Source organism: Tiliqua scincoides, chromosome 7 (assembly GCF_035046505.1).
Source record: "Tiliqua scincoides isolate rTilSci1 chromosome 7, rTilSci1.hap2, whole genome shotgun sequence".
Classification (NCBI taxonomy): domain Eukaryota; kingdom Metazoa; phylum Chordata; class Lepidosauria; order Squamata; family Scincidae; genus Tiliqua; species Tiliqua scincoides.
The window spans coordinates 50,152,490-50,171,809 of NC_089827.1; the positions used below are offsets into that span (position 1 = coordinate 50,152,490).

Sequence of the window (19,320 nt, forward strand, 5' to 3'; positions counted from 1 at the left end):
CGTGCCACTGACCACAGGATTGGGCTCTCAGTGGATAAAATTTTTAAAAACAGAAAGTAAATCTAGGCAAAAAAAAAGCTGTACATATGTTAAAATAATTACATGAATCTTTTCTAATTATATAAAATATCATTATAGTTCCATACTGCTAGAGATTAATTGGTATACCACAATCAGGATGACCAGATACAATGGAGGACAGTGTGCCTATACTTTTAACCATTGAATAGAAGAGGGGATTTTGGCAGGTGCAACTTTTTAAACCCTTCCATACTGAGCTACACCTGCCAAAATTCCCTCTTTTATATAATGGTTAAAGGTATAGAAACTCAGTCTTCTGTTGTATTGGGTCACCCTGAACACAATTTAAGAGGAAGTGTTGGGGCTCAGGCAAAAGGACTCACAAGGAAGCTAACACAAAGATTTAACTATTCATAGGGAGGCCAAAAATTAGCATACACAGCTGACACTTGTTTGCAGTAGAGCAAGAAGACTAGGGTCTGGGGGCCCAATCCTATCCAATTTTCCAGCACCTGTGTAGCAGCAATGCTGCCCCAAGGTAAGAGAACAAATGTTCCCATACCTTAAGGAGGCCACAGTGACTGCCTCCTCACTACAGGATGCAGTGTGTGCCCCATTGACACTGCTGCACCTTGCTCCATTGACACTGCTGATGGGACTAACTTCTGAGTAGACATACATAGGATTGGACTCTAAGTAGGGCAGTTGCATGAAGGAATGCTCCGTCCTACACACACACACACAAAAACTTAAAACACAAACATGGGTGGAAAAGAGTGTTATTATTATTATTAACAGTATTTATATACCACTTTTCAACTAAAGTTCACAAAGCAGTTTACAGAGAAAAATCAAATAACTGGTCATTATTTGATTGGACAGGTGCCCTTCAGGCTCCACCCTTGTTACACTGGCTCTAGGCTTAATGGTGCAATCCAAGAGATCACAAAAGCAGCCCCAAAGCACTCTGGGGCCCCAAGAGGGTCATTGTTTTGTTTTCAGAACAGCACCAACCAAGCAGCACAAGTGGATGCTTCTGAGACTGAAGAGAGATATCAGAGTGGTTCCCACACAACAGGAGCAAGAAGGTCATATTTCTGCCCAACATTGCATATATGCAACAGGGATCAAATGTGTACACCAGTGTTTCTCAAACTGTGGGTCGGGACCCATTAGGTGGGTCGCAAGTCAATTTCAGGTGGGTCCCCATTCATTTCAATATTTTATTTTTAATATATTAGACTTGATGACAACATGATATGTGACTGCATTTGGGGACATGTTACACACCTGTACTTTTAACAAGCTATTACGCATATTCTTTTAACAATGAGAGTCAATGGGGCTTACTCCTGGGTAAGTGTGGGTAGGACTGCAGCCTAGCATTGTTCAAAATTTTCCTGCTTGATGATGTCACTTCTGATCATGACATCACTTCCTGTGGCTCCTGACAGATTCTCATTCTAAAAAGTGGGTCCCGGTGCTAAATGTGTGAGAACTGGTGTACACCTTTGAGCAGGCACAAATGGGTTAAAAAAAGGCTCCTGCTATGCTTCCTGTGGGTCCTGACAGATTCTCATTCTAAAAAGTGGGTCCCAGTGCTAAATGTGTGAGAACTGGTGTACACCTTTGAGCAGGCACAAATGGGTTAAAAAAAGGCTCCTGCTATGCTGGCACCAGCCTCTAGGGAGCGTCCTAGGGCTCTCTCCACACTGTTGAAGCCAAGATCACACAAGAACTACATCGCCCATCATGCAATGCAAGAGGGCTCATTCCATCATGCAACGCGGTGTGTAACGTCACCATGACCCCCCACCAATCCGGTGCGAGCACCTTGGTTGATATCCTGAGAAGCATTGCATGCTGGAACGTCTTTTCAAGCACTATATTTTTTTAAACCAGTCCTCTTTCTGGAGCACCAACGAAGGGACACTTGTTTTGCCGTTCTTTTTTCGAGGTTTTTGCACCTCCTTTGAAATGACGTGTTAGAAAGCGGAAGTGAGCGTTGTCATGGTAACCGCCCCGCGTAACGGTTTGGCCGAAGTGCCCCGGAAGTACTTGTGAGGTATCCACTTTATAGGTTTTTTAAATAAATCATTTAAAATCTCAGTTCTCCTTCTCCCGGTCTCCCAGAGACACGTGATGAGGGGATTCATTTTTTAAAAATATATATTTTTTTAAAACACCAGGTCTTACTATTCCCGCCCTTGTCTCTGATTGGTCGGTCGCGTTGGCAACAGCCAATGGCACCCAGCCACGCTCTGGCGCCGGGAGGCCTCACCTGGAAGGCAGTGATTGGTGGAGTGAGAGCCCCTCCCCTCCCCCTCCGGCTCGCTATTGGCTCTGCATTTGGCGTGGTGCGGGCTGATTGGTGCGACGGAGGGGCCCTTCTCCCCGCCCACGGTTCTGGCTAGTGATAAGCCTCGAGGGGGCGGGCTGGGTGGCTGGCTGTGATTAGTGGCTCGGGCCAGCGAGGAGGGCGCAGGGAGCGGTTGCGTGAGGGGGAGGAGAAGTAGAAGGAGGTTGTCGGTGGGCCGCGTCCTGAGCGTGTGCGGAGCGCAGCCTGCATCTGTCCGTCCGTCCGTCGCGAGCATGAAGCCGCTGTGGGGACTCGGCCTCTGCCTGCTGCTCCTGGCCGGTGAGGGGGTCTTCTGGTACCTTCCGTGGGTGGCGGTTGAGGGGGGCGGCAGTGCCCCCCCCAGAGCACCTGCCTTCTTCAGGCCGGCCGCGCCCTCCTCCTAGCCCTGCTGGGGGGCAGGCAGCTCCGAGGGCGCCTGTCAGAGCCTGGTCGGGGCCGCCACTGCCTCTGGGACTCCTTCCCCCTTCCTTGACTCCTCGTGTGGGCGCAGGGAGGGTGCGAGGCGCCTGGGGTGGGGGAGGGGGCTCCCCCTCCCAGCTTCTTCATCTGGGAGTCCAGCGTGCTGAGTGTCCTGCTTTCCAGGCTGCAGCCGCCTCTACCCTACCCTGGAGCAACTGGGAAGTGGGAGAGGATCGGGCTCCTGGGAGCCCTGGCCTGTGTAGGCCTACTCAGAAGTTAATACCATAGTAGCTGATGGGGCTTACTTCCAGGTAAATGTGGGTAGGATTGCAGCCTCAGGGCCCAGTCCCATCCAACTTTCCAGTGCCGCTTCAGCCCGTGCCAGCAGGGTTTGTATGCTGCATCCTGGAGTGGAGGGTAGATCTCCGAGGCCTCCTCAAGGTAAGAGAATAGTTGTTAGCTTGGAGCTGCATCACAACTGCACTGGAGAGTTGGGTGGGATTGGGCCCCTGAGAGCCCAATCCTGTGCAGGTCTACTCAGAAGTAAATACTATAATAGTGAGGCTTACTCCCAGGTAAATGTGGAAAGGATTGCAGCCTCAGAGCCCAGTGTTATCAAGCTTTCCAGCATAAGTGCACCCCCAACTAAAGGAGTAAACATACACTCTTCAAGGGGGTCTCCTGTGACTGCTTTCCCACTACTGAATGCAGCACATAGTTCATTCATTGTCATGGTTGCATTATTAGTGGCAATTTGGGTAGGATGGGGCCCTTAAGCATGGCTGACTTTCTGAGGAAATGGGCGTGCATGACTGTGGCAGAGTTTCTGGCAGGGCTGACAGAGTCATTGATTCATTTTTCTTTAGGATGGCTCGGGGGGATTGGGGCTTCTGGAATGAAAGCAAAGGCTCTCATGCAGGGAGGGCCTGTGGGAGTTCTGCTTAGTCAAAGTACTTTAAAATCTTAGTGCTCTGCTGAGCGGATCCTTTAAGAGGTTGTCACCATACCTGTTCTGAGAAGGGAGTAAAGGTTGTGGGGGGAAAAGTAGACTTCGCCCCAAGAAGTGAAACTCTCTTTGTGGAACTTATGTTTGGCTAGGGAGCCTGTTTTGATACTTTATTGCAATACATGTGTGTTGAATTTCTTCTGTGGGTATTCTGAACAAAAGAAGGACTTTGTCATTCCCTGTGGGATCACCATTGGCCTTCCACCTGTGCTGTAGCCTTGTCATTGCTCTGAAATCTGAAAGCCCTCTCCATGCTGTCTGATTTTTTTTTGTGTACTATTCAACCAGCTCTTTTAGCTGGAAGCTCTCCTCCTGTTGAAGCTCAACTTTGAAAATTGCTTCATTGGCTTTGTTTTCAGGTGAGCTTCTATTCCCTATAAGTGTGGCATGCAGCACAGTAATTTTGAAAGTTGTTGCTTCAGTGGTCTACTCTGGTGCCAGTGGTGGGCCCTACACATTTCGTTTAGCATTACATTCCATATATTTTATGATACTTCAGAACTTTTATAAGGTCACTGTTTCTGAAAGTCCCCTGTTCAAAGTTCCCCTGGTGCTCTGCTGGATGCATAATAGTATCAGCAACTTGTTTTGTTACTTGGTACTAACCTGTTCAAATAATCCTTTTGCAGCTGTGGCTCATGCTGATGAACTTGATGCGGATGGCACTGTGGAAGATGACTTGGGTAAAAGCAGGGAAGGATCACGAACAGATGATGAAGTTGTTCAGAGGTTTGTGTTGGAGCCACCCCTGAGTCTAAATACAAAATGCAAACTTACGTGAATGTCCTAAGTTGACTTGGATGAGGCAAATCTCCAAATAAAAATAGGACAATGGTGCATCTTATTTTGAAATAATTTAATGCATTAATTTGTGCACTATACAGGTGGGACCTCATTATCCACTGACTTGACTCACCACTGATACTGAGGTCTATCTTTAAATGCCTTGTAACAAGAAGGGAAAAAGCACCAAAATCCTTATTTTGCCAGTTAGTCATGAGATGGGGAGGAGACTTTTATCCAAATAGCTTTTTTTTATGCTTATTCAAAGCTGCTATCTAAATAGCAGCTGTGATCAAACACAAAAAGTAACCTATACAAACTGTTCTAGGTCATAACTGGACTGGTGCTTTGTTAAATACTGGTGCTAAACTGAAGTCTTAGACTGATAAGCATGGTTACTTTTCCTAAAGAGAACTGGCTTTAATAAGATACTTATTAAAGTATCTTTGCACACATACTTCTGGAGCAACTGCCGCTTGCATGTTGTATGCTGCCAGCTCTAGTTTCCCTTGGGTAGCTGCACTGGAGCTTCCCAACTTGAAGATAGCATCAGTAGGGTTGGGAAAATCAAATGGGAGCTGGAATTTCCTTTGGGAATTCTTTAAAAAGTAATTTGGATAGTGGCTAGAACTGAAATTTGTAACATGGGAAAAGCGAATGGCTAACCTCTTTTGCCCCATATTGCAGAAGGAGCACCAGAGAGCAGATTGCTTCTCACAGGCAGCTTGACTCTGGAGAACATAAGGAAATGTATTGCTTTGCAGTTCAGCACTTTTATTGTAATGTGTTTCAACCCCGAAGAGTTGTTAGTAAAGAAAGATTAGGGAATTATGTGATGCTTGATCCTTTGTTGCTGGTAGGAGGAGGATAAACTTATTTATCTACTTTAAATTTAAGTCCACGTATAAACTTATTTATAAGTATAGTTGAGAACCCTATCCCAGAGCTTCCTTTGAATTTGCTTAAATCCCTCAAATGTCTTGAAATTGTATGCGCATATAAAGATATATATCTCCAGACCACGTGTCAAAATTGATGAGAGTCCAGGTACTGGGTATGCTTGTGTTCCAAAGTAGCCTAATATGAAAATAGAATATTTATATTTTTGTTTCTCAATGCAAGAGAATCTGCGTATGATTAATATAATTTGGCTACCGGAAATTAGGCATGTATGAGGCAGGCTTACTAGTAAGGTTTGAGAAGGAAATGCGTTGTACTCTAAAAGCTAAAATATGGTGCATGAAATTTCCCTGCTGTGTGCTGGAATGTTGACCATAGCAACAGAAATGACACATGAGATGGAGACCGTACAGTTCTTTGGATGCTTTTATTGGGGGGGGGGAGTACATTTCCTATTGCAACAACTATGTATCCATGCTTGCAGAATGCAAGATTCATTTTCTAGTACAATATAAAATTAAGGTTTGATTCATAATGTTGTTTTACTTCCACAGGGAAGAGGAGTCTATCCAATTGGATGGTTTAAATGCATCCCAAATAAAACAAATCAGAGAGAAGTCGGAAAAATTTGCATTCCAGGCTGAAGTAAACAGAATGATGAAGCTGATTATCAATTCTCTCTACAAAAATAAGGAGGTAACCAGTATACTCACTGCTGGGTAGAATTGCCATGAATATATTTAGGTACATTTGCCTGACTCTCTTAATTTCACTCCAGATCTTCCTAAGGGAATTGATTTCAAATGCATCTGATGCTTTAGATAAAATACGACTGCTATCACTGACCGATGAAAATGCTCTTTCTGGTAATGAAGAACTCACAATAAAAATCAAGGTAAGAGGTCGCTCTGGTTTTTCCTGCTACCGTTGGTGTCAAGTTGTCTTACAAGTGACAAGTACTTTTTTTGTACCCCTGTATCAGTATTCCATACAACTTATGGAGTATGAGACTGGTCAGAAGGTATAGTGGACACAATGTTGCATGAGAGTTGATCACAAATGTGTTTAGAGTATTTGTTAACGGCTATTTAAATAGTGATATGTTACATAATGACTGTGAACTGTTTGTTTTGTTTTTTTGTGTTTTTTGCGCAGTGTGATAAAGAGAAGAATATGCTTCATGTTACAGACACAGGCATTGGCATGACCAAAGAAGAACTTATCAAAAATTTGGGTACTATTGCCAAGTCTGGTACAAGTGAATTTCTAAATAAGATAACTGAGATGCAGGAAGAGAACCAGTCAACTTCTGAGTTGATTGGTCAGTTTGGTGTTGGCTTCTACTCGGCCTTCCTTGTAGCAGACAGTGTTATTGTCACATCAAAGCACAACAATGACACTCAGCACATCTGGGAGTCTAACTCAAACGAATTCTCTGTCATTGATGACCCTCGAGGAAATACCTTGGGACGAGGCACTACTATAACGTGAGTATTGCAAGCACTTTTAAGGTAGTGCTTAAAGAAAAGATCAGATAAAGTTGGTTTCTCAAGGACTATATATTTGAATCTGTCCAGTTTCATTACTATGCAATTTTCAAATGGCTCTAGCCTAGGAGCCAGTGCTTAAGTGCCTAGAATTAGGTTTAACAGAGTGTGATCTTACAGTCTGGATCTGCTGCTTATTTTGCTTTATGTATATTGTGTTACAGCTGTTCCTTGTTTGTAGCATGAGAATGTTGGAAGATAGGTAGCAAAGTGCTGTACTGTTCTCTCGTAGGAAACTGCTTATTGCAAGTTAGGGTAAAGTACTTCCTAAGTATAAGATGTTACTACCACCTGAGGTGTTGACTCTCTTGGTTACAGTGTGTAGCTGAAAGTAGCCATCACTGGGAAATGGAGAAATTCAGCATTTTATTTCAAAAGCATCATTAGTTTAGTCCATCTATAACATAGCAACAAGACACAGTCTGGTGATTTGGGTAGCTGCATGGCTTCTGTGATGTCTTTCAGATATAGTTGTTACTCCTGCAGTAAGGAGCTGGAAGATTGGTAAACACCCAGGTGCTGAATTGTAGTGTTTAATGCTGTTTAATAGTGGAGAAGACGTGAGATTATAGTTTATAGGCTGCTGGATCTGCTTACATTCTATCTAAACTGTAGAATTAAAATATATATTAACATTATTATTAACAGTATTTATATACCGCGTTTCAACAAAGTTCACAAAGCAGTTTACAGAGAAAAATCAAATAACTAATGGCTTCCTGTCCCAATAGGGCTCACAATCTAAAAAGATGCAGAAGAACACCAGCAGGTAGCCACTAGAAAAGACACTGCTGGGGTGAGGAGGGCCAGTTACTCTTCCCCTGCTAAAAAAAAAAGAGGAGCACCCACTTGAAAAAGTGCCTCTTACTCAGTTAGCAGGGGTTAAAATAGAATTGTTTTACAGAATAGCATAGTGAATATTGATATTTTCTGTGGGTACGCATTACAGAGATGTGTCACTAACATCAGAAACTTCATTAGAACTGAAAGTTTTGACTTTACACTACTACCTTAAGATTTTAGTTGTGGTGAACATGAGAAGGCAGTACTGCTGCCAGAAGAGATTGTTTGGTGTCAAGCAGTGAATTCAAACTAAAAGTATCTCTCTAACTTGGACTTGGTTGTCTTGTTTATCAATTCCTGCATAGTAGGAAGATTAAATAGTAAAGGCCAAATTTCTGGGAAAGTTATAGCTGCAACAGTCAGTCTGTACAACAAGTTCCTGCTGCAGTGTGGCATGTTTCATGAAGAACCTGTGAAGAAAAATGATCTGTGGTATATTGAAAAGATTGATTTTTCTTACACTTTTGCTTTTAGCTGTTGCTAATAAGAATGTAACTAAAATACGTAACTAAGGATAACTTGCTATAGTTATCTTACTATTATTCAAGGCTGCAACTTCTCACAGGAAGTGGAAGTATTGCAGTTCTTCACCTTTGGGTAGCTTCTTCTGAGCTCTCTGTAAAATTGCCAGAACAGTAAAGCAGTTGCATCCCATGTGGCAAGATAATGTTAGCATTTTTTTGTTGATTTTGTTGGTGTTTTGATTTGGATAACTTGGTATAAAAGGCAGTAGTATCTAAGATTAAATTGGCTTGGATGAATTCAACTCTGAATGATTTTGTTCTATTTCTCAGGCTTGTTATGAAGGAAGAAGCATCAGATTATCTTGAACTGGATACAGTTAAAAACTTGGTCAGAAAATACTCTCAGTTCATCAACTTCCCTATATATGTATGGAGCAGTAAGGTAAACATTCCAGCACTGACAACTGATAAAATGTGTTAAAACATGGATATCAGATTTGAAAGTTCCCTTGCAGAAAGAAGTGGTTGGTACTTTTAACAAGCAGCTTCTCTTGCCAGGCTTAAGAACAAATCAGACAATTAAAGTCTGACCTGAAAAAATGGGGTGCTGTTTGAGTAAATGAATTAGGACACCATAAAATGCCATTTGTAGAGTTGCTTTTGGTTTCATTTGTCAAGAATTATATTGACTAGAACCTGAAATTGGCTAAGTTTGAAGTCGCATGCCAGTAACAGAGCCAGTTCCATGTAGGAAATCCATATGCTTTTAAGACTTAGTACTCATATCAGAGTGGCTGCTAGACAACTGGAAGTACTTCTAAATTCTTAATGTGTCTATGCAGTTGAGAGAATATTGATGGCCATGCTTGTTATAGCAGAAAAGTTCAGATGGGTTGGTCCTGACCCTATGACATTTTGGAGTGGTCTTAAGGTATTTTGTGGGACTATTGGCTTAGAGCAATGCTTCAGAACCAGTGGTACTTGTACTACCAAAGGAACGAGGTGGTGTCTGGTGGTAAGCATGGGACCCCGAAACCCCTGTCAGCTGGCAGTGAGACCAACAATGCAACACAACAAACAGCAGTAGGAGACTTGGCAGGCAGAACTCCAGAGCGTGTTTTTCATGTGCTCAAACACTCCCCTGTCCACCCTGAGCCTCTTACTCTCACATTGCATCTGGCCTCCCATTCTGGAAGTAACAGGTGATAATATCGGCACCAGTTAGTTCCGATAGTTGGCCTATGCAAAGTGGTACAGTGGGACAAACACTGAGAAATGCTGACTTAGAGGAAACTTAATGAAGATCCTGAAAAAAAATGGGCAAACTAACCTTTACATGTTTCTGTAGACTGAAACTGTGGAAGAACCTATTGAGGATGAAGAAATAAAAGAGAAAGAGGAGACTGATGAAGAAGCTGCAGTGGAAGAGGAAGGGGAAGAGAAAAAACCAAAGACTAAAATGGCAAGATTCTTTTTATGTCTTAATGATTTTGAAGAGTTAAGCTTGAACTTCAAAACCGCTATCAATAAGACTTGACTAGATTTGGAATAATGAGTACAGATAAGTCTCCTATCTTCATATGAATAATTTTTCTGAACTGTATTTTGGCATATTAAAAATAGATGCTTGTGGAGTAACTAAGCACATCTACAACTAATGAAATGACTAGATACATGCCTTGTTACAGTGTTCAACTTGCCCTTATCTTGCAATGTCTGAAATTCTATTTCTTAGATTACTATTAGGACAGATGGTCTATTTGCTTGTTGCGTAGGAAGCTGAATGGCTTAACAAGCCATACTTGATGATGATGATGATTAAGTATGTGTAGAAAACTGTTACTATGTTAGTGGTTTAAAACTTAATGAATTTAATTATGCTGAAAATATTTTGCAGGTTGAGAAAACTGTCTGGGATTGGGAGCTTATGAATGATATCAAACCAATTTGGCAGAGACCATCTAAAGAAGTAGAAGAAGATGAATATAAAGCTTTTTACAAATCATTTTCTAAGGTGTGTTCAGTCTTGCATTTTAGAAGTAGAATGAAGACACTGAAACATTAAGATTTGGCACTTATTTGAAGCCCATAATGTTTGACCCTAATCCCATTACTATCTTGCATTTCCTTAAGACAGAACTTGTAGTGAACATAAGAACAGCCCCACTGGATCAGGCCATAGGCCCATCTAGTCCAGCTTTCTGTATCTCACAGGGGCCCACCAAATGCCCCAGGGAGCACACCAGATAACAAGAGACCTCATCCTGGTGCCCTCCCCTGCATCTGGCATTCTGACATAACCCATTTCTAAAATCAGGAGGTTGCGCATACACATCATGGCTTGTAACCCATAATGGATTTTTCCGCCAGAAACTTGTCCAATCCCCTTTTAAAGGCGTCTAGGCTAGATGCCAGCACCACCTCCTGAGGCAAGGAGTTCCACAGACCGACCACACGCTGAGTAAAGAAATATTTTCTTTTGTCTGTCCTAACCTGCCCAACACTCAATTTGAGTGGATGTCCCCTGGTTCTGGTATTATGTGAGAGTGTAAAGAGCATCTCCCTATCCACTCTGTCCATCCCCTGCATAATTTTGTATGTCTCAATCATGTCCCCCCTCAGGCATCTCTTTTCTAGGCTGAAGAGGCCCAAACGCCGTAGCCTTTCCTCATAAGGAGGGTACCCCAGCCCCGTAATCATCTTAGTCGCTCTCTTTTGCACCTTTTCCATTTCCACTATGTCTTTTTTGAGATGCGGCGACCTGAACGGGACACAATACTCCAGGTGTGGCCTTACCATAGATTTGTACAATGGCATTATAATACTAGCCGTTTTGTTCTCAATACCCTTCCTAATGATCCCATGCATAGAATTGGCCTTCTTCACTGCCACCGCACATTGGGTCGACACTTTCATCGACCTGTCCACCACCACCCCAAGATCTCTCTCCTGATCTGTCACAGACAGCTCAGAACCCATCAACCTATATCTAAAGTTTTGGTTTTTTGCCCCAATGTGCATGACTTTACACTTACTGACATTGAAGCGCATCTGCCATTTTGCTGCCCATTCTGCCAGTCTGGAGAGATCCTTCTGGAGCTCCTCACAATCACTTCTGGTCTTCACCACACGGAAAAGTTTGGTGTCGTCTGCAAACTTAGCCACTTCACTGCTCAACCCTGTCTGCAGGTCATTTATGAAGAGGTTGAAAAGCACCAGTCCCAGGACAAATCCTTGGGGCACACCGCTTTTCACCTCTCTCCATTGTGAAAATTGCCCATTGACACCCACTCTCTGCCTCCTGGCCTCCAACCAGTTCTCAATCCATGAGAGGACCTGTCCTCTAATTCCTCTAATACCTCTAGTGAGGTAACTTTGCATATAATACTAAACTTCTTGCATGGGTGAACATGTTGTAGGCTTTCCTTTCACTGTCAGTACAAGGCACACTTCAAAAGAAACTGGGTTCTGGAGTGTGAAGTACAAACACTTCCTTGAATTTTTTTAATGAGATGGCATTTCTCTACCCAACTTAAGTAGTAAGACATGTTATTGCCTGACTAGGTGGTTAACAAGCAACCATGCTCTTGGTGGCCATATTTTTACATCTGTACCCAGTGTTGCTTGTCAGTGTGGTTTGAGGACATTTGTCTGACCCTAGAATTTTAGTGACTATCTTTCCAGATCACTGTAAGGATTACTGACTGCTTCTAATTTTTGCACAGGAGCCTGACGATCCTATGACTTACATTCATTTTACTGCTGAAGGAGAGGTGACATTTAAGTCCATTTTGTTTGTTCCTACCACTGCTCCACGTGGCTTGTTTGATGAATATGGATCAAAAAAGAGTGACTTTATAAAGGTAAGAGCAAAGACTTTGGCTTGTTACTCTCTAAAAACAAAAGAGCAAAAAGCCTAACAATCTTGTTATGTTGCAGCTGTATGTCCGGAGAGTGTTCATCACTGATGACTTCCATGATATGATGCCAAAATACCTTAACTTTGTCAAGGGTGTTGTGAGTATTTTAAGCAACTTTTGAACAATGCTTTTTACATTCAGTGTTTTTAGTTAAATGTCTTCTAAATGTTGTTGTTCTTCTTGATTTCAGGTAGATTCGGATGATCTTCCGCTAAATGTGTCTCGTGAGACCCTCCAGCAGCACAAACTGCTAAAGGTGTGTCATTTTACTACTCAAGCTCAATTTCAATGAGGTTTGTTGTGGCTTTACTGCTAGGGATTGTAGAACAGAAGAATGTACAACCTTGATGAGTAGAGCAAGCAGAGAATTGCCTCTGAAAGCAGGACCAAAATTTTGGCTGCCTTGCAGTGTGAGGCTCCTCAGTGTCCATATTTGTGTTCTACAGCAAAATGAACAGGGCTTCTGAGCTGAAGGTTTGACAGACTTCATTCATCTTCCTGATTTCTGGCAGTTGTTCAATTTGAGGGTGTTTGTAGGGTGTGGTGGGGGAGCAGGAACGCAGCAATTGACTTAGGAGCTAGGCAAAAGTACAAAATATGCATGCTCATTTACATAAGAACATCCTATTGTGGTTGAAGTCCTAGTATAAATTGCCTCTTTAACCATTTTGTCAAACTATTTTCTGAAAGTTGTCAGAAATGCAAGTATGCTTACATAAATCTGTGTGGTTTAGGTGATCAGAAAGAAACTTGTCCGCAAAACACTTGACATGATCAAAAAGATTGCAGAAGAAAAATACAATGACACATTCTGGAAAGAATTTGGCACAAACATAAAACTTGGAGTAATTGAGGATCATTCAAACCGTACTCGTCTTGCTAAATTGCTTCGTTTCCAATCCTCTCACCATGAGAGCAACCTTACTAGTCTGGACCAATATGTGGAGAGGATGAAAGAGAAACAGGACAAAATCTATTTCATGGCTGGAGCAAGCAGAAAGGAGGTAAACATGAAGTCTCTCTGTAGGAGTGTATAATGGTTAACCACTGTGGAAGGGCAGCACAATCCTGAGCTGTGCAGGGCTGCAGCAGTGCCAAAAATGGCTGCCACTGCATCCTGACTGCTACCGGGGCAGCGCCAGCAGCTCCTCAGAAGGGGATTTTTGTCCCCTTCCCCCGGTAAGGTGAGTAACCCCACAATGGGGCTACTTGATTCTACAGTGACCTAAGGGTCTGTGTAGAAACAAGATTCTGTGTTGGGCCAGCATCCTGATGCAGAGGCTCAGGATCCATTGGAGCAAAGCTCCACTGGTCCTACCTCCTCCCTTAGCCAGAACACCTCCCCCATGCCTCCACCTAGCTCTCCACTGTGCAGCGATTCGGGTAACCATGGAGTGGTGGAGGTCCATCAGCGCTGAGGACTGCAGACATGCCTTACAGCATGTTTGCAAAAGCGCATGCTGGTGGTAAGCGGGCAGGCATTGTTTAGGATTGGCCATTCATTCTGTTGCAGTGATTTTTTGGCTTATGCAAACACTTCATTAAGTATCAGAATCATCTTCCTAGTGTCATTTGGTATGGAATAAGTATTTATGGAGGTAAATTGCCTCTCCCTTGTTGAAAACATATTGCATGACTGTCTTAAAAATGAATTTAACTGCCTTTTCTATAGGCGGAATCTTCACCATTTGTAGAACGCCTTCTGAAGAAGGGCTATGAAGTAATCTATTTGACTGAACCTGTAGATGAATATTGCATTCAAGCTCTTCCAGAGTTTGATAACAAGAGATTCCAGAACGTTGCTAAAGAAGGAGTGAAGTTTGATGAAAGTGAAAAATCAAAGGAAGCTCGTGAGGCTTTAGAAAAAGAATATGAGCCTCTTCTAAATTGGATGAAAGATAAGGCACTTAAGGATAAAGTACGTACATGCTGCAGAATTGGGGTATTTTTTACATGAAATGTGTGTATGCTATATTGTGTTCCTAACTATAGCACCATCTGTTTTAGATTGAAAAAGCAGTGTTGTCTCAGCGATTAACCCATTCCCCATGTGCTCTTGTGGCTAGTCAATATGGATGGTCTGGCAACATGGAAAGAATCATGAAAGCTCAGGCTTACCAGACTGGCAAAGACATCTCTACAAAGTAAGGCTTTAGCTTATTAGTCGTAAGTCTGAAACGCTGGGGGAGCATATTACTAGGTGATCTTCTATATTGGATGAACTGAAATTCCTTGCCAGTTGGGAGAAAAGAACCAAATTGGAAGTGGAAACCATTTAAAATATTCTTATTATAAAATATTAAAAATTCAGAACAGTGATTAAAATAACTGCTCATGGCCTCCAGTTCTGTTGTCAGTGACTACATGCTACCCCTGGGTTCACAAGCGGACAGCCTCTAAATAGGGGTGGCAGGAGAGAGATTTGCCTTCACCTCCTGTTTGTGGGCATCCCAAAGGCATCTGGCTGACTATTGGAAATGGGATACTGGGTTAGATGGGCCTTTTATCTGATCAACTGGGCTCTTGTGTTCACAGCATTGTGGAGCACTTTCCCTGTATTGAACCACATGCTGGTTAAGATTTTACAATCAATTTGCTATAATTATGGGAAGTAAGAGAACCTGCATCAGAGCAGGACTTTTTATGCACTTGCCCTGACTCTTTGAAATTGATTACATTAAGGAAATTGAGACTAGAGCCATCCTTGCGGTTTCTGAAAGGGCTGTAAGTCCTGTTGACTTTTGATTTGGGGGTTGGAGGCTGTGCTGTTGAAGAGACCACTCTGTTTGGGGGGCAGCCAAACTTTTGTTTGCTTTTAGCTTACTGGGCTGTGGTGGTGCATTGCTGTATAAGGGTCTTTTGAGCCTTGAAAGGCAGTATACAAATAGTAAATGGTACACATCTAGAAACAGAAGATTAAGAAACAGATTGGCAGTGAAACTTGTCCCGAGTCCATGCAGTTCTTTTGCTTCCCTAGTATGTGCAGAATTGTAAGTCATAGATGTTAGTAAGGGAGAGAGCTGTCATTGACCTTTCAAAACTAAGTAGACTAGGTTGGTAGTTCTGTAGAAAAACTTTGGACTCTTTCAACTCAGCTCTGTAAAACTTGAATTGTGATGTTGCATTTCAAATTATCAAGTTTCTAACTTAATCTCAAGATGTCTTTAATTTTAAAAAAAGGTGCAGATGCGTCTAGTAGTGTCCTGCGCTGCTCTTTTGAAGACAAGGGCTAGATAGCTTACCTGAAGTCTAGATGTATCACATGTCCTGAAGTAAGCTTTGGACTACAAGTGTTTGTGTCCCCAAGCCATTCAAGTATACAGACCAGAGCATTCATTTTCTTAAAGTGGTATCACAGTACTCACATGGGCATTCCCTACTATTTGTAAATATGATTTTATAGTAACAGATTGAACCTGAAGTGTGGGCATCTAGTTCAGAGAAGTAACAGTTCTGGTTTCATTTAGACAAATGTAAATTGCTCAGTGTTTCAAAACCATTCCTACCCCAAACATCTGGGAAGGCTGCACCTAATGAGAGATTGTTGAATTCAGCTCTGAATCTTGACCCAGGAGCTCTTGAACAAATTTTAGATTCAGTGAATGATGCAAGAACATGGTCTAGTTGTAGCTGAACATCTTGTGCTCGGTTAGGTGCTACTCTTTGTCTGTAATGATTGAATTGCCAACCTGCTGTTACTGTCCATAACCAAAAAAAGAAGGCAACATTATGATTTGTGTTTGGCAAGCTGCTTCTAGAGTTTCTCTAACAATGAAATGTATTTACATACATGTTTCTGTTTTTTTCCTTTGTAGTTACTATGCAAGCCAAAAGAAAACATTAGAACTCAATCCTAGACATCCCCTTGTAAAAGAGATGCTCAGGCGTGTTCAGGTAAAAAAAAAACCTTCAAAATTCCAGTGATCTGTCTCAAAACACTAAAACTAGGATAGCTCCTAGCTATAATGTCTTGGACTCCTTTGATCAATCAAGCATGAATCTTGGAGTTCTACAGTATGTCTACTTCTTGTATTAATTTTGAATCTCATTTAACACCAGGAAAATGAAGATGATCAAACAGTTTCAGATCTTGCTGTAGTTCTGTTTGAGACAGCTACCCTAAGATCAGGGTATCTGCTGCCAGATACAAAAGAATATGGAGATAGGATAGAAAGAATGCTTCGCTTGAGTCTGAACATCGACCCAGAAGAAAAGGTTAGTGAAAATGTTGGGCAAGTGTGGGTGCAGCCATACAAATTAGCAGTCATATTTGTAGCTTGATCAGCTATTCAGTTTAAAAACCAAATACAGTAATTTGCTATTGGTGTTCAAGGATTCTAGCCTAGAATTCATCTGTTCCACAACATCCAGATATGTGTCAAATATTGTATACTTGGGACTCTAGTTAAAGAGCAGGGTTATGCCTAATCATTAATCTGTAGGCTAGTACCTATGAAAACCATCTTGATTATGCTATGTGTTAACTTAAATCATTGTGCTTTATATTAAGAAAATACAGGTGGGGCCTATTTACCCGCATTAGTTCCATTCCATGATTCGGCGCGATTAACAAACGTGCTAAATTCCAGAGTTACACTGCAGCCTGACACTTCCGGATGGAAGGAAACTAAGACAGCTGTTATCAATCCCCTCAGCTCTGCTCCATACTCAGCCCTCCCCGTTGCCAGCTGCCTGGCTTCATTCATATGGGATGCTGATCTTTTAAGAGTCCAGCCCTATGAGTTTCTGCTCAGAAGTAAGCCCCATTGTAGTCAATGGGGCTTACTCCCAGGAAAGTGTGGAGAGGATTGTAGGCTAAATTTCATGCTTTGCTTGGTGGGAAGGCTTGCTTGTGTCTGTGATTGCCAAATTCCCCCCTTGAGATGGTGCAGGCAAACACTCCCTGGGTTTTTTTTAAAGCAATCCCCTCTGTTCCTAACACACCTGTCCCTGTGTGAGTGAGTGAGAGAGCTAGCTCCACCTTGCTGCACGTGTTCTGGCTACTGAGATTTTCGGCCCCCCCTTCCCCTCTCTGCTAGCTCATGGGCTCCAGGAGTGTTACTGTTCCTTTGCAAGGGGAACCTCTTCCAGGGCTCCAGGGCCCTGCTTAGGAGAGGCAGAGCATCTTTGCAGTGTTTGGGCTGCCTGGAAATGGAGAGAGATGCCAGTGCAGGGCAAAGGTGTATGTGACTTTCAGTTCCCCCACCCCATTTGCATTGAGAAAAATCTGCAGATAAAAAATCCATGGATAAATAGGCTGCACCTATATTGCCCTCTTATGAAAATAAGAGTTGTGTGCTTTACTCTTTAAATCCTATTCACTCCAATGATATGAAAGGGTGTGTTCTTGTCTTATTAAATATTACTGTTTCTGTAAGGTGGAAGAGGAGCCTGAAGAACCAGAAGAGACAGCTGAAGAAGTAGAACAAGAGGAGGAGGAAGAAGTAGAAGCAGATGATAGTGAAGACAGTGAAACTGAGAAAAAGGTAACTGCTGTGTTTAATATTGGCTGTATATGTGTCAAATGTAGACAGTACTAGGAAAACATGAATCCAAAATTATGAAATAGCAGGATCTAGAATCTGTATCATTAGTGTAGTAGGCACAGTTTTAAACCAAAACACTGAAGATGGAACTAATGTGTGATTCTTTCAAAATACCTAACTTTTCCTTGCATGGTAAAAACATTACCAAATCTAGCAGTGCAAGAAGTAGAAAAGCTTTTCTATTCCCTGCAAACCTAGCATGACTGTGTACGTGGTTTGCTTCAGTTGTATCAATTGAACTCCAAAACTAGGAACTGCCTGAGCAAGGGGTCTCCAAACCCTGGCCCCGGGGGCCACATCCAGCTCTCCAGAGGATTTGATGCAGACTGTGGCATGTGGTGGGGAAACTTGGCTGTTCTGGGCTGCAGCAACCTGCTGGGCTGAATAGAGCCATGCACAGAGAGATTCCACTGAAGAGCCTTTCTCAGAAAGCTCTGCTTCTGCAGGGATTCTATCAGAAATAGCTCTCCTGTGGGGGGGGGGGGGTCTGTGTGGAGGGGGGCAAATAGGAAGAGTAACTTCTGCCTGACTCTCAACTCCCCAAATTATAGCACACCCTTTTGGTAAGCTGAGTGGAGTTCCAGAAACATTCACTACCCTGATCAGATGGCTGGCCAATCTATCCAAAACTTATTGAAAGCATGTGTTTTCTTTACAAATTATTTCTCCCAATTCATTACCTAATTGTTCTCCAACTCTTTAGCCCCAACACATTCTCTCCCTAATCCCTTCAAAAAATGTTTTTCTGAAAACTTTGGTTTTTTGCCATATTCCTTTTTTCAAAAACTCATTCTCCAAAAATTTTCCTTTTCAAATTCATTCCCCTCACTTCCTGTACAAATCCGTTTTGCCCTCCACTCCCCATTTTTCAAAATCCATTCCCTTCTTTATCTCTCTATTTTCAGTCCCAACACTGTGTTGGACAACATGACCCTCAGGCCAAAAGTTAGGAGAGCAAACCAGTAACTACCACTGCAGCAAGTATAGTGGAGATGAAACTGTAGTAGTGTTGAGTATCAGACTTAAAAATGGTACTGCTAAGGATTCTGCCTAGCATTCTATGAATCATGAGCACTAATGTTTCGCAATTAACTTTTTTCCTTTTTGTAGGAGCCCACAGAAGTGAAAGATGAATTATAAAGAGCACTCAAACTAGTATCCTGTGACTGGGATGAAGCAGGAATGTGAACTAAATCTGTTTGGGGTTTTTCTCACTGTAAAATGTTGTGGGGGGAGGTAGTGGGTTATGGGCAGAAGAGGATTTTTTAAGTTGCTTTTTTTTTAAACATTCCTCACAATGTAAATTTGTACTATTTAACTGACTACTTGGTGTAAAATCTTGTCGTGTATACAAAATTAAAAGTGTTCACACCATTTGTAGTACTAGTTATTGCTTCATTCTGTAATAAGCAACATCAAAGTAGGGAACTAAAAGGGAATTTAAAGGGAGCTTTCTCCAATGGAGGAGCCCTCTGTATCTCCAACCTACATTTAGAATGCTAGTTTTTAAAGCAAGTGAAATAAGTTAAAAT

The 19,320-nt window shown here is 42.3% G+C and overlaps 1 protein-coding gene across 1 annotated transcript; it reads left to right on the top strand.

The window, feature by feature from the left end:
- Nucleotides 1–2,466: 2,466 nt before the first annotated feature.
- HSP90B1 (heat shock protein 90 beta family member 1) lies at nt 2,467–19,162 on the top strand. The gene is made up of 18 exons (XM_066633882.1): nt 2,467–2,659; nt 4,415–4,514; nt 6,023–6,164; nt 6,247–6,363; nt 6,624–6,955; nt 8,653–8,764; nt 9,671–9,784; nt 10,220–10,336; nt 12,048–12,185; nt 12,262–12,339; nt 12,433–12,498; nt 12,977–13,246; nt 13,915–14,160; nt 14,250–14,386; nt 16,058–16,136; nt 16,302–16,457; nt 17,621–17,728; nt 18,899–19,162. The coding sequence occupies exons 1-18, from the start codon at nt 2,614–2,616 to the stop codon at nt 18,926–18,928; spliced, it is 2,388 nt and encodes a 795-aa protein (XP_066489979.1). The 5' UTR covers nt 2,467–2,613; the 3' UTR covers nt 18,929–19,162.
- Nucleotides 19,163–19,320: the final 158 nt, after the last annotated feature.